The sequence below is a fragment of the Cetorhinus maximus genome, chromosome 27 (assembly GCF_964194155.1).
Source record: "Cetorhinus maximus chromosome 27, sCetMax3.hap1.1, whole genome shotgun sequence".
Classification (NCBI taxonomy): Eukaryota; Metazoa; Chordata; class Chondrichthyes; order Lamniformes; family Cetorhinidae; genus Cetorhinus; species Cetorhinus maximus.
In genome coordinates this window covers 1,750,238-1,764,907 of record NC_135905.1, presented here as the reverse complement: position 1 = coordinate 1,764,907, position 14,670 = coordinate 1,750,238, and the positions used below count along the sequence as shown (strand labels likewise).

The 14,670-nt window shown below is 41.7% G+C and overlaps 1 protein-coding gene across 1 annotated transcript in view; it reads left to right on the top strand.

Annotated features, from left to right (window-relative positions):
* bms1 (BMS1 ribosome biogenesis factor) overlaps window positions 1-14,670 on the top strand; it is a 71,717-nt gene that overhangs the window by 30,163 nt on the left and 26,884 nt on the right. The window contains exons 12-13 of the mRNA XM_078530525.1: window positions 1,379-1,533; window positions 11,204-11,285. Coding sequence (XP_078386651.1) covers window positions 1,379-1,533; window positions 11,204-11,285 — 237 coding nt within the window. The remainder of the gene's footprint in view (window positions 1-1,378; window positions 1,534-11,203; window positions 11,286-14,670) is intronic.

The window sequence follows — 14,670 nt, the reverse complement described above, 5'->3', positions numbered from 1 at the left end:
TTGTTTTCTTGGAACAAAGGAGGCTGAGGCATTTTTAATTGAGGTGTCTGTAATTATGAGATGTCTGGACAGAATGGATAGGAAGAACCTATTTTCCATAGCAGAAATCTCATTAACCCGGGGGCATAGTTTTAAAGTAATTGGTAGGAGGTTTAGAAGGGACTTGAGAATTGTTTTTACCCAGAGGGTGATGGAAGTGCCTCACTGCCTGCAAGGGTGATAGAGGCAGAAACCCTTATCGGATTTAAATAGTGCTTGGCTCTTTAAAGCATGTCCGGAACCTACAAGACCTCAGTGGGATTAGGCTACATAGCTCTTTTTTGGCCGGACTGGATATGATGGACCAAATGGCTTCCTTATGCGCCATAAATTTCTTGATTATGTGATGCTATAAGCACAGAGCCTGTCCGGTCTATCAAATCTATGGCTGGCTCCTTCAAAAAACAAGCCAATAAGCTCTTTCCTCTATTTCCTTCAATTTTTTTCTCCCAAGTATTTATCCAATTCCCTCTTGAGGGCTTCTATTGAATCTGCTACCACCATCCTATCAGACAGCGCATTCCAAATCCTAATCGCCTGTTACATGAATTCTCATGTCCAGTCACCTTACATCTGTGCCCTTTGGTTATCAATCCTTCTGCCATTAAAAATGGTGCCTCTTTATTTGCTCTATTTAAACCCTTCATGATTTTAAACGCATCTGCATGTCTCCGCTCTCGGGAGAACAACCCCAGCTTCTCTAATCGCTAATTCTGTTCCAAAAAAAAAATATGGAGGAATAGAGCCCTTTAGCTAACACATTTCCAGGGTGAAGCCCCAGATTAGGAGGGCTTTCTGCAGTGGATTGATGCCCTCAGCTGCAGCCCAAGCTTCATTTCACACCGGATCCTTGGAGTGAACGTTTAACAGTTGGGACTGCATGTCAGTCCAATTCACAGAGAATGGGGTGGAAGCAGATCCAATCAGGGCTTTCAAAAGGAATTGGATATAAACACCTAAAGAGAGAAAAATTTGCAGGGCCCTGAGAAAAGGGCGGTAATGGGACTAACTGAGTTGCTCTTGTAGAGTTGCTGTGGACAGGAAGTGCCAAATGGCCACACCTTCTGTGTTGTAACCTTCTAAGTAAAAGGTGGACATCAACCCCACAACTGTTAGATAAGAGTTTTAAGAGTTATGGAACCAAGGTGGGTAAATGGAGTTGAGAAACAGAACTGCCATGAACTAAATAAGTATCAGAATAGACTTCAGGGGCTGAACAGCTCCCTCCTAGCCTTATGTGTCATTAATCTGCCACAGACAATGTCTACTACTGGCATTTAAGGGACTGATGGACTCTGTACATGTGAATGAAATAAAGCAACCCTTTAATATCTTTCAGTCAGTGAAGACAATGAGGAGGCTGAGGAAGGTAATGATACATTGGGAGGAATCTTCCACGTAAGCAGGCCTGACAAAACATCCAAAAGGAAAGGCAGTGGTCTGGATTCCTCGGTATTTCCTGTGAAAAACCTTCATGACTGGGACCTGGAAGAGGTGAGGCCTTCGGCAGAAGATGATAAATTGTGATAATAAAATACTGAAGTAAAAACAGCTGGAAAACTTCTGTTTCTCTGCTGCCAGATCTACTGAGTTAATGTTTCGAGTCGAATATGGCTCTTCATTTCTGAAGAAGGGTCATATTAGACTTGAAACATTAACTCTTTTATTCTTTCATGGGTTGAGGGAGTCAACTGCCCATCCCTCATTGTCCATAGAAAGATGATGGTGTTCTGCTTTCTTGAACTGCAGTAGTCCATGTGCTGTAAGAACAGCACAATGTTGTTCGAAAGGAGTTCCAGGATTTTGATCCAGTGACAGTGAAGGAAAGGGCGATACAATTCCAAGTCAGGATGGTGTGTGGGCTGGAGGGGAACTTGCAGATGGTGGTGTCCCCATGCATCTGCTGCCCTTGTCCTTCTAGGTGGTAGAGGTTGTGGGTTTGGAACATGCTGTCGAAGGAGCCTTGGTGAGTTCCTGCAATGCGTCTTTTAGATGGTACGCACTGCTGCACTGTGCATCGGTGATGGAGGGACTGAATATTGAAGCTGGAGAGTGCGGTGCTAATCAAGTTTGCTGCTTTGTCCAGGTTGGCGTTGAGCTTCATGAGTGTTGTTAGAGCTGCACTCATCAAGGCAAGTGGAGAGTGTTCAACACACTCCTGACTTGTGCCTTGTAAATGGTGGACAGGCTTTGGGGAGTCAGGAGATGAGCTACTCGCCACAGGATTCCCAGCCTCTGACCTGCTCTTGTAGCCACAGTATTTATATGGCTAGTCCAGTGCAGTTTCTGGACAATGGTAACCCCCAGGATATTAGTAATTTCTCTCTCTACATATGCTGCCAGACCTGCTGCTGATAAATTGTGGTGCATTTTCTTTTAACTGGCATAGTTTGAGTTCTAACATTTTCCACATTGTTTTGCATTCCCGTGGCACAGCTTTTCTCGTTAATCTGAACATCTTCATCACATTTCCTTAATCACACCTCTGTTTTCTGAGTCTGTCATCCTATCTCAGCCCCCTGACCCCAGATGCTGGTGAACTGGCATTGGATTTTTTCAAAGGCCAGTGTAACCTACCTAAGGATCTGGGCCTCATCCTCAGCACAGTACTCCAGGTGAGACCTGACCAGGGAGCTCTGTAGCTTCAGGAATGTACAGTCTTGCTTTTATATTCTATGCTCCTTTTGATGGATCTCTACTTGGGCCACAGTTTGATCAGTGAGTTACTGCAATGTCTCATGCATGTAGCTTCCAAATCCCTTTGTTCGTCTACTCTCCTCCCCAACTTTTAGTCCCCAGAACCATCCCATTTTTATAATACACTGCCATTTGCCATTCTTTTGTCCAAAATATACTGTGTTGCACCTTGAGTTAAACTGCTTCTACCATCATTCTGCTTTGTCTATCTGTGTTTTGTAATTTACTGCACTCCTTCATGATTCACGGCATACATTTGTATCTGGGTTTTTAAGAGCCCTCTCCTACTTGTTTGGTAAGTAAACACGCACATACTAATCCATACAGATAGTGAGGCCCTGGTTTTGATTCCTGGACTGGGAGTTAAAACTGTTCTTGTTTGAGGTGCCAATATTAGAATTGACTTCAGTTTCTCTATGGAAGGAAGCAATGCTCTCTCCTGCATCAGTTTTGAGTGGGGTTAGAGCAGGTTGCATTAGCATGCTGACCTTTGTTCAGGTTGAGAAATGGGGCCTTGTGTAGGTTGTACAAAACCTGTCTAACTGGGCCCAAGGTAGTCGCCATCATCAAGGATTTTGAAAAAAACCCAGGTTCCAAAAACTGTATTGGAACATTTGCTTAATCTACCATGTTGCACACTCTGTGAAATGCAGATTTCTGTTTCTGCGAACAGTTATCTCATATATCTCAAAGTGTATTAAGCAATTGAAAGTAAATAGAAGAGAGAAAGGTGTAACAAATTTTAATCTGCATGAAATGCTCTTTGTAACTGAACATTGTAGACTGTAGTGTGCCCAATATCCTCTTCATATCAGGGGTCAAAATACATTTTTCTTCTAAGGTTTTTGGGATTTTCTTGAGGGCTACTTTTTGATTTTCGGGAACTACGTTTTGGTTTTCAGGGGATCCCTCTTGATTTTCACTAACTCCTTTATTAGGTGATGCAGTCAGGTAGTAACATTACCTTCTGTATTTGTGTTGATTTTTTTTTAAGGCTTCCTTCTTTAGATAGATACGGTAGCACAAATACGAAGGACCATGTATGTATGTGTATGTATAATGTACATACTGTTACAACCAGGTAAGGAGGGATATGCTGACTCTGAGTTCTTTGTCACACACCTGCGTTACAAAGTCAGAGTTTTAAAAAAGATGTGGTATTGCCAAATGAATATGTGCTTAACTGTGTGTGGCTTGCTATAGGAATTAAGCCAGCCAGATTCCTTGATTTAACAAGGAAGGAATTTGTTTCATTACTAAAACTTACTCGGGTAAAGATACAGAAATTATTAACAAAAAGCTTTAAAATGTATAAATACGTCCAACTTCCTACTAATGCAAACAACACATATGCAACTTCCCCAAGCATGCATAAAAAGAAATAAAACTTAGAGTATCACATGCTAAAATTTGGCCAAGTAAAAACAGAAGATAAAGTCAGAAATTTTATTCACGGATTGTCCAAATGCTCACATCTAGAGAGTCACTTTTCATGGTGGTTTCTGATACTTTGGTTTATCACTGAAGTAGTCGCTCTGTAGTCACAGCTTGTTGATTCTCCTTTCTCTTGAAGACAGTGGTATTGAGCTGGATTCCTCCTTTTAAGAACCATCACTTTGCAACAGTGAGATCTTCTGTTGCGTTTTCAAACCACAGACAGGGCTCCGCTTTATTGAGACAGGTTTCAGAGAGAGAAGGGGTAAGGCTGATGCCGCTACTATCCCTGTGTCAGTTTCTGTCAGTTCAAACCCAATATATTTTACACCCAAGAGTTGGGTCATGTAACCTCTTTCTGATTTTAATCTGGGGCTTATCTTGGCTATTGCCTCAGAAAGCAGGAAACTAGGCCAGTTAGCCTAACATCTGTCATAGAGAAAATGTTAGAAGCTATTATTAAAGATGTTATAGCAAGGTACTTAGAAAAAATTAAGGCAATCAGGCAGTCAATATGGTTTTGTGAAAGGGATTCATCTTTAACCAATTTATTGGAGTTCTTTGAAGGAATCACGTGCTGTGGATAAAAGTGATGTACTGTGCTTAGATTTCCAGAAGGCATTTGATAAAGTGCTACATCAAAGGTTATTGCAGAAAATAAAAGCTCATGGTGTAGTGGGTAACATATTGGCACGGATAGAGGATTGGTTAGCTAACAGGAAGCAGAGAGTTGGCATAAATGGGTCTTTTTTCTGGTTGGCAGGGTGTGATGGGTGGTGTGCCACAGGGATCAGTGCTGGGGTCTCAACTTTTTGCAATTTATATAAATGACTTGGATAAAGGGACTGAAGGAATGGTTGCTAAATTTGCTGACGACACAAAGATAGGTAGGAAAGTAAATTGTGAAGAGGACACAAGGAGGCTACAGAGTGACATAAATAGGTTAAGTGAGTGGGCAAAGATCTGGCAAATGGAGTATAATATGGGCAAATGTGAAATCGTTCATTTTGGCAGGAAGAATAAAAAGGAAACTTATTATCTAAATGGTGAGAGATTGCAGAGCTCTGAGATTCAGAGGGATCTGGGTGTCCTAGTGCATAAGTCACAAAAGGCTAGTATGCAGGTACAGTAAGTAATTAGGAAAGCAAACAGAATATTATCATTTATTGTGCCCCAGATTAAAATTAATTATAAAAATAGGGAGGTGGCGTGGTGGGATTCAAACCTGGGTCCCCAGAGCATTACCCTGTGTCTCTGGATTACTAGTCCAGTGACAATACCACTACACCCTCGCCTCCCTCCTGAGGGAGAGCTTGTATCACTGGCATTTCGAAGTCTAAGAGGTGACTTAATTGAAACCTTTAAGATCCTGAGGGGTCTTGAGAGGGCAGATGTGGAGAGGATATTTCATCTTGTGGGAGAATCTAGAACTAGGGGTCACTGTTTAAAAATAAGGGGTGGTTCATTTAAGACAGAGATGAGGAGAAATTTTTTCTGAGGGTTGAGTGTCTTTAGAACTCTCTTCCTCAAAAGGCAGTGGAAGCCGAATCTTTGAATATTTTTAAGGCAGAGCTAGATAGATTCTTTATTAAGAAGGGGGTGAAAGGTTATCGGGGATAGGCAGGAATGTGGGGTTGAGATTACATACAGATCAGCCATGATCTTATGAATGGCGGGGCAAGCTCGAGGGGCCGAGTGGCCTAATCCTGCTCCGAATTCGTATGTTCTCTTTGATTTACCACATCTTCCCAAATTTGATCCCTTGCCCCTACTATTTAATTTAAAACCCTCTCTACTTCCCTAGTTATGCGGCTCACAAGAACACTGGTCCTAGCACGGTTCAGGTGTAGACCGTCCCAACGGTACAGCTCCCACTTTCCCCAGTATTGGTGCCAGTGCCCCATAAACCAGAGCCCACTTCTCCCACACCGGTCTTTAATCTGATTTGTCCTATGTCAATTTGCACGTGGCTCAGGTAATAATCCAAAGATTATGACCTTTGAGATTCTGCTTCTTAATTTAAGAAACTAGCCCAGAAACATTCCACGAACTCCTCATCGAGGCTACCTTTGCCCACCTGGCTTTTCCAGTCTATATGTAGGGGAATTGTCCTATGTATGAAACTAGCCCCAGCCTATGCAAACATACATGGCAGAGTGGGAAGAGTATATTTGAGAAGTGTCCCAGGCTCTCTGTGTGTTACAACAGATATTTGAATATATGGGTATTTGGACTCACACGAAGCAGAATTAGAAAAATTCATCAATATCCTCAATAATCATTAACACTCCATTAAACATTGAAGTCACAAAGAAAGCATTACTTTCCTAGACACTACAGTATTGAAATTGGCACAAGAAAACAACAGGTATAGGCTAGCAACAAAAGGTTTTTTTCAAAGTAACCGACACACACTTTGAAACACAAACAGTCATCACCCTAAACAAACCTTCCGCAGACTGAGGAGGGCACAGCTAATGCGTTTTCATTGCACATGCACAAAGTTAGCAGATTTCAAGCAGGAAGTTACTACTCTCTTCACTCTATTAAGACAGAGAGGCTACACAAAAGGATTCCTTGGACATATCAAGTCTGATTTTTTTTTTAGAAAGCTAGTCAACCCACCATGGCAAAATGACACCAAGACCATCGCTCCACTGTTCAGCTTTTAAAAGAGGCAGTAGCTGAAAAGATTTATTAGTCAGGAGCAGAGGTGAGGACACTTCCCAACCCTCCTTCCCTGCTCCCATTTACTCACTCAGCTGGCCCACATGCCAATCTTTGTAGTCTCTTTCCCCCTTGGTGTCTGTCTGTTTGTCTCTCACTCTCACTTTCTCTCACCCTTTCAAGAGCCTGTCTCTCTCTCTTCCCCCACCCCCTCCCCCGGAGTTTGTCTCTCTCACATCCACCCCCTCAGAGTCCATTTCTCCCTCTCTGACACATCCCCTAGTAGTCCACTTCTCTCCCTCTCTCCCCGTCCGTCTCTGCCTCTCACAGGTCCTTGGAGTCTGTCTCACTGCCACTGCTCTGGTGCTGAGGCTCTCTCTTTCCCACTGTCCCCCCATCACAAGCTTTTTATTTCCTTCATTTGCATCAACAGCATCTCACTAGTGAGCCTCTCAGCAGCAAATGTGTGATTGGACGAGCAGCTCCTCAAAGATTATTTCTCTCTCTCTCTCTCTCTCCCCCCCACTTATAGGGGGACAGCTTTTATTCGTCGCCCCTATGATTGAATTTTCTTGTGCTGTTTGGGGGCTTTTGAGGGCAAATTTGCCCACTGCTCTGTGTGTTTTGAACCTTGCTTTATATTGTTTGCTGAATCAACGCAGAATCATTGCGAGTGGTTTGATGAAGACATTCGCCAATACAAAGTAAAACAGGCACTTTGTCGGTGAGCATTTCTTGGCTTGTTCAAAAGCACAGCAATGCTCTTTCTCCTTTTCATCCTTGTACTGACAAGAAACCTTGTTGGCTGTAAATTGGCATTGTTCCTTTTCTTCCTCCAGCTCTTGCTTTCTTAATCAAAACAACATATAATCAATTTGTATTTATATAACACCTTTTACATAAAACATCACAAGGCACTTCCCAGGGATTAATTAATCAAAAATTGACACGGAGCCATAAATGATGGAGAGTGGCTAAAAGCTTGGTCAAAAAGGTAGGTTTTAAAGCATCAAACTGGATCAAGAGATGGAGACTTTGGGGAGTGAATTCCAGAGCTTAGGTCCTAGACTGCTGCAGGCGAAGGGAGTAGATGAGGCACAAGAGACCAGAGTTAGAAAAATGCAGAGTCCTCAGAGGATTATAGGGCTATGGAGAGGGACCAAGTGTTGGTCACTGAGTATGGGAGATGAATGAACTGATTTGTTATGGGTTAGTCAGAATATAGGCAGCAGAGTTTTCAGCAAACTCAAGTTTATGGCAGGTGGAAGATGGGAGGCTGGCCAGGTAAGCATTGGAATACTAGATTCTGAAGGTGTCAAAGGTTGGGAGGTGGGGAGCTGCGGGGAGGTGGAGATGGGCCCTGTTGTGGAAGTAGGCAGCCTTGGTGATGGAAGGGTTGTGGGGTCAGAACATACGAATTAAGAGTAGGCCAGTCGACCCCTTGACCCTGCTCTGCCATTCAATAAGATCATGGCTGATATAATCGTGGTCCCAACTCCACATTCTGCCTGCCCCCGATAACCTTTGACTCCCTTGTTAGTCAAGAATTGTAGACTTCTGCCTTAAAAATATTCATTGACCCAGCCTCCACCGCTCTCTGGGGAAGAGAGTTCCAAAGACCCTCTGAGAGAAAAATATTCTTCTCATCTGCCTTAAATGAGCGATCCCTAGTGTCTCCTAGTTCTAGTCTCTCCCACAAGGGGAAACATCCTCTCAGCATCCACCGTGTCAAATCTCCTTGTATAAGATCCTCCAGGGAATTGTGTTTCAATAAGATCACCTCTCAATCTTCTGATCTCCAATGGATACAGGCTCAGCCTGTCCAACCTTTCCTCATAAGATAAGCCCCCCCATGCCAGGAATCAGCCAAATTAACCTCCTCTGAACTGCTTCTAGTGCATTTGTATCCTTTCTTAAGGAAGGAGACCAAAACTGTACACAGTATTCCAGATGTGGTCTCACCAATGCCCTGTACAACTGTAGCGAAACATCCCTACTTTTATATTCCATTCTCCTTGCAATAAACAGCATCATTACATTTGCCTTCTTAATCACTTGCTGTACCTACATGCTAATTTTTCCTGATTCATGCACCAGGACACCCAGATCCCTCTGTACCTCAGAGTTCTGCAATCTCTCTCCATTTAAATAATTTGCTGCTTTTCTATTCTTTCTGCCAGAGTGGCCAAGTTCACATTTTCCCACATTATACTCCATCTGGTAGATTTTTGGCTTCTTACTTAACCTATCCATGGCCCTTCCCTTATGTCCTCTTCACAACTTACTTTCCTACCTATCTTTGTGTCACCAGCAAATTTAGCAACCATGCATTCAGTCCCTTCATCCAAATCACTGATATAAATTATAAGTAGTTGATGCCCTAGCATTGATCCCATTGGCATTCCACTCGTTACATCTTGTCAACCCAAAAAATACTCATTTATGCCTACTCTCTGCTTTTTGTTAGCTAACCAATTCCCTATCCATGCTAACATGTTACCCCGTACACCATGAGCTCTTATTTTGCATAGTAACCTTTGATATGCCACCTTGTCAAAATCTTTCTGGAAATCTAGGTACAGCACATCCACAGGTTCCCCTTTATCCACATCGCTTGTTACTTCTTCAAAAAACATGAATAAATTAATCAAACAATGATTTCCCTTTCACAAAACCACGTTGATTCTGCCTGATTGCATTGAGATTTTCTAAGTGCCCGACTATAACCTCCTTAATAATAGATTTCAGCAATTTCCCTGCGACAGATGTAAAGTTAACTGGCCTGTAGTTTCCTGCTTTCTGTCTCCTACTTTTCTTGAATGTAGGAGTCACATTTGCTATTTTCCAATCTGATGGGACCTTTCCAGAATTTAGGGAATTTTGGAAAATGCAAACCAATGCATCTACTATCCCAGCAACAACTACTTTTAAGACCCTAGGATGGAAGCCATCAAGACCTAGGGACTTCTCAGCTTTTAGTTCTAATAATTTTCTCAATACCCGTTCCCTAGTGATTGTAATTATTCCTCTCCCTTTCACCTCCTGATTCACAATTATTTCTGCAATGTTATTTCTATGCTCTACGGTGAAGACAGATGCAAAATATCTGTCATTTTAATTCGCCATTTGCTTAGTTTCCATTATTAATTCCCCATTCTCAATCTGTAGAGGACCAACACTCTCTCTACTTACTCTTTCCCTTTTTAAATACTCGTAGAAGCTCTTACTCTCTCTTTATATTTCTAGCTAGCTTTCTCTTGTACTCTTCTTATTAATCTTTTAGTCATTCTTTTCTGTTCTTTGTTCTGTCGAATCTTCTGACCTGCACTCATCCCTGCGGAAATATATGCTTTTTCTTTAAATTTGATATGACCTTAAACTTCTTTAATTAGCCATGGATGGTGTGTCTTTCCCTCAGAGCCTTTCTTTATCACAGGATTGTATCTTTTCTGAGTATTCTGAAATATCTCCTTAAATGTCTGCCACTGCATCTCTGTCACTTAACCTAATTTCTCAGTTTAGTTTAGCCAGCTCTGTCTTCATACTTCATTATTGCTCTTATTTGAGTTTAAAACCCTAGTCTTAGATCCATGCCTCTCTCCCTCAAGTTGAATGTGAAATTCAATCATTATTATGATCACTGCTACCGAGGGGTGCCTCCCCAGTGTTCAGTTGAAGGAAATTATGGTTTGTCTAAGACTCAATGTTGACAAGCATTCTAGCAACATAGAGATAGTAGGGATTTGTAAGAGATGATGGGAGAAGGGGCTAGATGTCATTAGTGTTTATGTAAAAACTGGTTCCCCAACAGTGTTTGGTGTCACCAAAGAGTGTCAAGAAGATGAGGGAGCCGAGAACAGATCCTTAAATACTCCTGAGATGACACTGTGGGGTGGAAATGGAAGCCATTGCTGGAACACATTTGATACAATCAGGTGACACCAAGCTGGACAATGGAGGAACAAAGGAGGTTGCTAGCCATAGCAACTGCAATAGAGATGTTGAGGAGAAAAGACTACAGGCCAACTCTTTCCCCAGACAGAATGAACTAAAGCTTTCGTTTTCTGGTATTGGGTTTATTTATTTTCTCTACTGTCGGATGGAGCTCAGTGATTTTCTAACTGTGGAAAAATCAACCCAATCAGAAAATGCAACACGAAGCAACAAATTCAGAATCACAGCACAGCAGGAAGCTTCTTGGCCCATTGTACCTTTGAGAGAACTATCCAATTAGCCCCACTCTTTCCACAAAGCCCTTAAATTGTTTTTTTCCAAAAGGAGTCAATATCTCACCAGCTAAAAGTGAGGAGAAAAGGTTTTTAAAATGAGAAATGTTTGTGCTGAAATGTTTGTTCTCTCTACATAGGTAATGAACAGTGTCCGCGATTGTTTTGTGACTGGAAAATGGGAGTCAGATAAGGATGCGACCACTCTCCTTGGAGAAGATGGTATGTGGGAGATGCATTAAGACCATTGAATTCTCTATTGCTGAGCAACACCCAAAAATACAACTGTAGACACCATCCTTCAAACTTGGTTTATATCAAAGAGGATGTTGAGCTTGGAAAATTATTATGCTGGGTCAAACCTGAGGCAACAAAATAAATGGCGAAACTCATCCCATAGGGAGAGCATCCCATGACGATGATTTTAAATCCTATTTTTACAACATTTGGTATAAGCTTTCAGGATTTATAATCACATGGTAATGAATTCGATGAGTAACATAAGTCACTCTGACCCCTTTTAGTTCAGCCCCCCCTCCTCTGGCCTAAAGACGGGCCATATTTTCATGGATGAGCTCTCGATGGGAATGGGAAACGTAGTTTATTCTGCACCCAGCTGATTTGATTCTCTTTTCCGTTGCAGATTTGTTGCTAGCAGGGCCTTAAAAGAGGTGACTAGTTTTAATTTTCCAAAATTCACTAGATTTGGGGAAGGTTCCATTGGACTGGAAAATAGCAAATGTAACTCCTCTATTCAAAAAGGGAGGGAGACAGAAAGCAGGAAACTATAGGCCAGTTAGCTTAACCGCCATCATAGGGAAATTGTTAGAAGCTATTATTAAAGATGTTAAAACAGGGCCCTTAGATAAATTCAAAGTAATCAAGCACTGTCAACATGGTTTTGTAAAAGGAAAATCACATTTGACCAGTTTATTGGAGTTCTTTGAAGAAGTGACGTGCTGTGGATAAAGGGGAACCGTTGGATGTACTGTACTTAGATTTTCAGAAGGCACTTGATAAATTGCCACATGAAAGCTTATTGCAGAAAATAAAAGTTCATTGTGTAGGGGGTTACATATTGGCATGGATAGAAGATTGGCTGGCTAACAGGAAGCAGAGTAGGCATAAATGGGTAATTTTCTGGTTGGCAGGATGTAACAAGTAGTGTGCCACAGGGATCAGTGTTGGGGCCTCAAAGTCTTTACAATTTATATAAATGATTTGGATGAACGAACCAATGGTATAGCTGCTAATTTTGCTGATGACACAAAGATAGGTAGGAAAGTAATTGTGAAGAAGACAGGGAGGCCACAAAAGGGTATAGATAAGTTAGGTGGTGGGCAAAGATCTGGCAATTGGAGTATAATGTAGGAAACTATGAGGTTGTCCATTTTGGCAGGACAAATAAAAAAGAAACATATTATCTAAATGGTGTGAGACTGCAGCATTCTGAGATGCAGAGGGACCAGAGTGTCATAGTGCATGAATCGCCGCAAAAGGTTGGTATGCAGGTTCAGCAAGTAATTAGCAAAGCTAATAGGATGTTATCGTTTATTGCGAGGGGAATTGAATACACGAATAGGGAGGTTATCCTTCAGATATACAGGGCATTGGTGAGACCACATCTGGAGTACTGTGTACAGTATTGCTCACCTTATTTAAGAAAAGATGTAAATGCATTGGAAGCAGTTCAGGGAAGGTTTACTAGATTAGTACCTGGGATGGGTGAGCTGTCTTAAGAGGAAAGGCTGGACAGGCTGGGCTTGTATCTGCTGGAGTTTAGAAGAGTAGGAGGCTAATTGATTGAAACATAAAAGATCCTAAGGGGACTTAATAGAGTGGATGTGGAAAGGACATTTCTTCTTGTGGGAGAATCTAGAACTAGGGGTCACTGTTTAAAAATAAGGGGTCGCCCATTTAAGATAGAGATGAGGAAAAACTTTTTCTCTCGAGGGTTGTGAGATTTTGGAATTCTTTTCCTCAAAAGGTGGTTGAGGCAGAGACTTTGAATATCTTTAAGGCAGAGGTGGATAGATTCTTGATAAGCAAGGAGGTGAAAGGTTATCAGGGATAGGCAAGAATGTGAAATTGAGGTTAAAATTAGATCAGCCATGATCTTATTGAATTGCAGAGTGGGTAGAGAAGCCTACTCCTGCTCCTCAGTCATATGTTCTCATGTTGCCAATTTTCCACTCACAGTAGAATACACAAATTACATACCAGAAATAGAGGGCAACCAAATAAGAATGAGGAGTTTAAGATAATTAATATATGCAGAGAAAAAGTATTGGAGAAACTTAAGGGCCTAAAATGCAACAAATTCCCAGGATCTGATGGCCTACCTCCTAGGGTTCTAAAAGAGGTAGTTGCAGAGGCGGTGGATGTGCTGGTTAAGAGTTTCCAAAATTCCCTAGGTTCTTGAGTCCGAACAAAATGGAAGTTAGCAAATGTGACACCACTATTGAAGAAAGGAGCTGGCCAGTTAACCTGACATCAGTCATCAGGAAAGGGCTGGAATCTATAATTACAAAAGTCTTAACAGTGAACTTAGAAGATCATGGTATGATAAGACAAAATCAATGCAGTTGTATGAAAGGGAAATCATTTTTGACAGCTTTATTAGAGGTTTTTTGTAGTATGTAACCAGTAGGGCACTAATAAGGCAGAGTGACAGCGGTGCAAAGAATTGCATTGAACAGCGAAAGATGCCTACGAGCCCTTGTATGGCTAATTAGGGATGGAGCTATTAGGGTCGATAAAGGTGAGCTAGTAGATGTAGTATACTTGGATTTCCAAAAGTTATTTTGCCACACAAAATATTAATATGCAAGATAAGGGCTCATGAAGCTGGGGGTAATGTATTACCATGGATAGAGGATTGGGTAACAGACAGGAAGCAGAGAGTAGAGATAAACGGGGCATTTTCAAGTTGGCGGGCTGTAACGAGTGGAATGCCAGAAGGATCAGCTATTTACAGTCTATGTTAGTGACTTAGACAATGAGTCAGAAAATCATGTTTGGGCTATATTGCAAGGGGCTTGGAACACAAGAATAAAGAAGTCTTGCTACAATCATGCAGAGTTTTGGTGAGCAGCTTTGGTCTCCATATCGAGGAAGGATATACCTGTCTTGGAGGGGGTAAAGTGAAGGTTCACTGGATTGGTTCCTAATGATGATTGGCTGAGTAAATTGTCCTATGATGATTGGCTGAGTAAATTGTCCTATGATGATTGGCTGAGTAAATTGTCCTATGATGATTGGCTGAGTAAATTGTCCTATGATGATTGGCTGAGTAAATTGTCCTAAGATGATTGGCTGAGTAAATTGGACCTACATTCTCTGGAGTTTAGAAGAATGAGAGGTGATCTCATTGAAACATATCAGATTATGAAGGGGCTTGACAGGTTGATACAGAGGTTACTTCCCCTGGCTGAGGCACAGTCTCAGGATAAGGGCTGATCACTCAGAACTGAGATGAGGAGAAATTTCTTCTCTCAAAAGGTTGTAAATCTTCGGAGTTCTCTACCCCTGAGGGTTGTGGACTCTCCATCATTGAATATATTTAAGGTTGAGATAGACAGATCTTTGGCCACTCAGGGAATAAAGC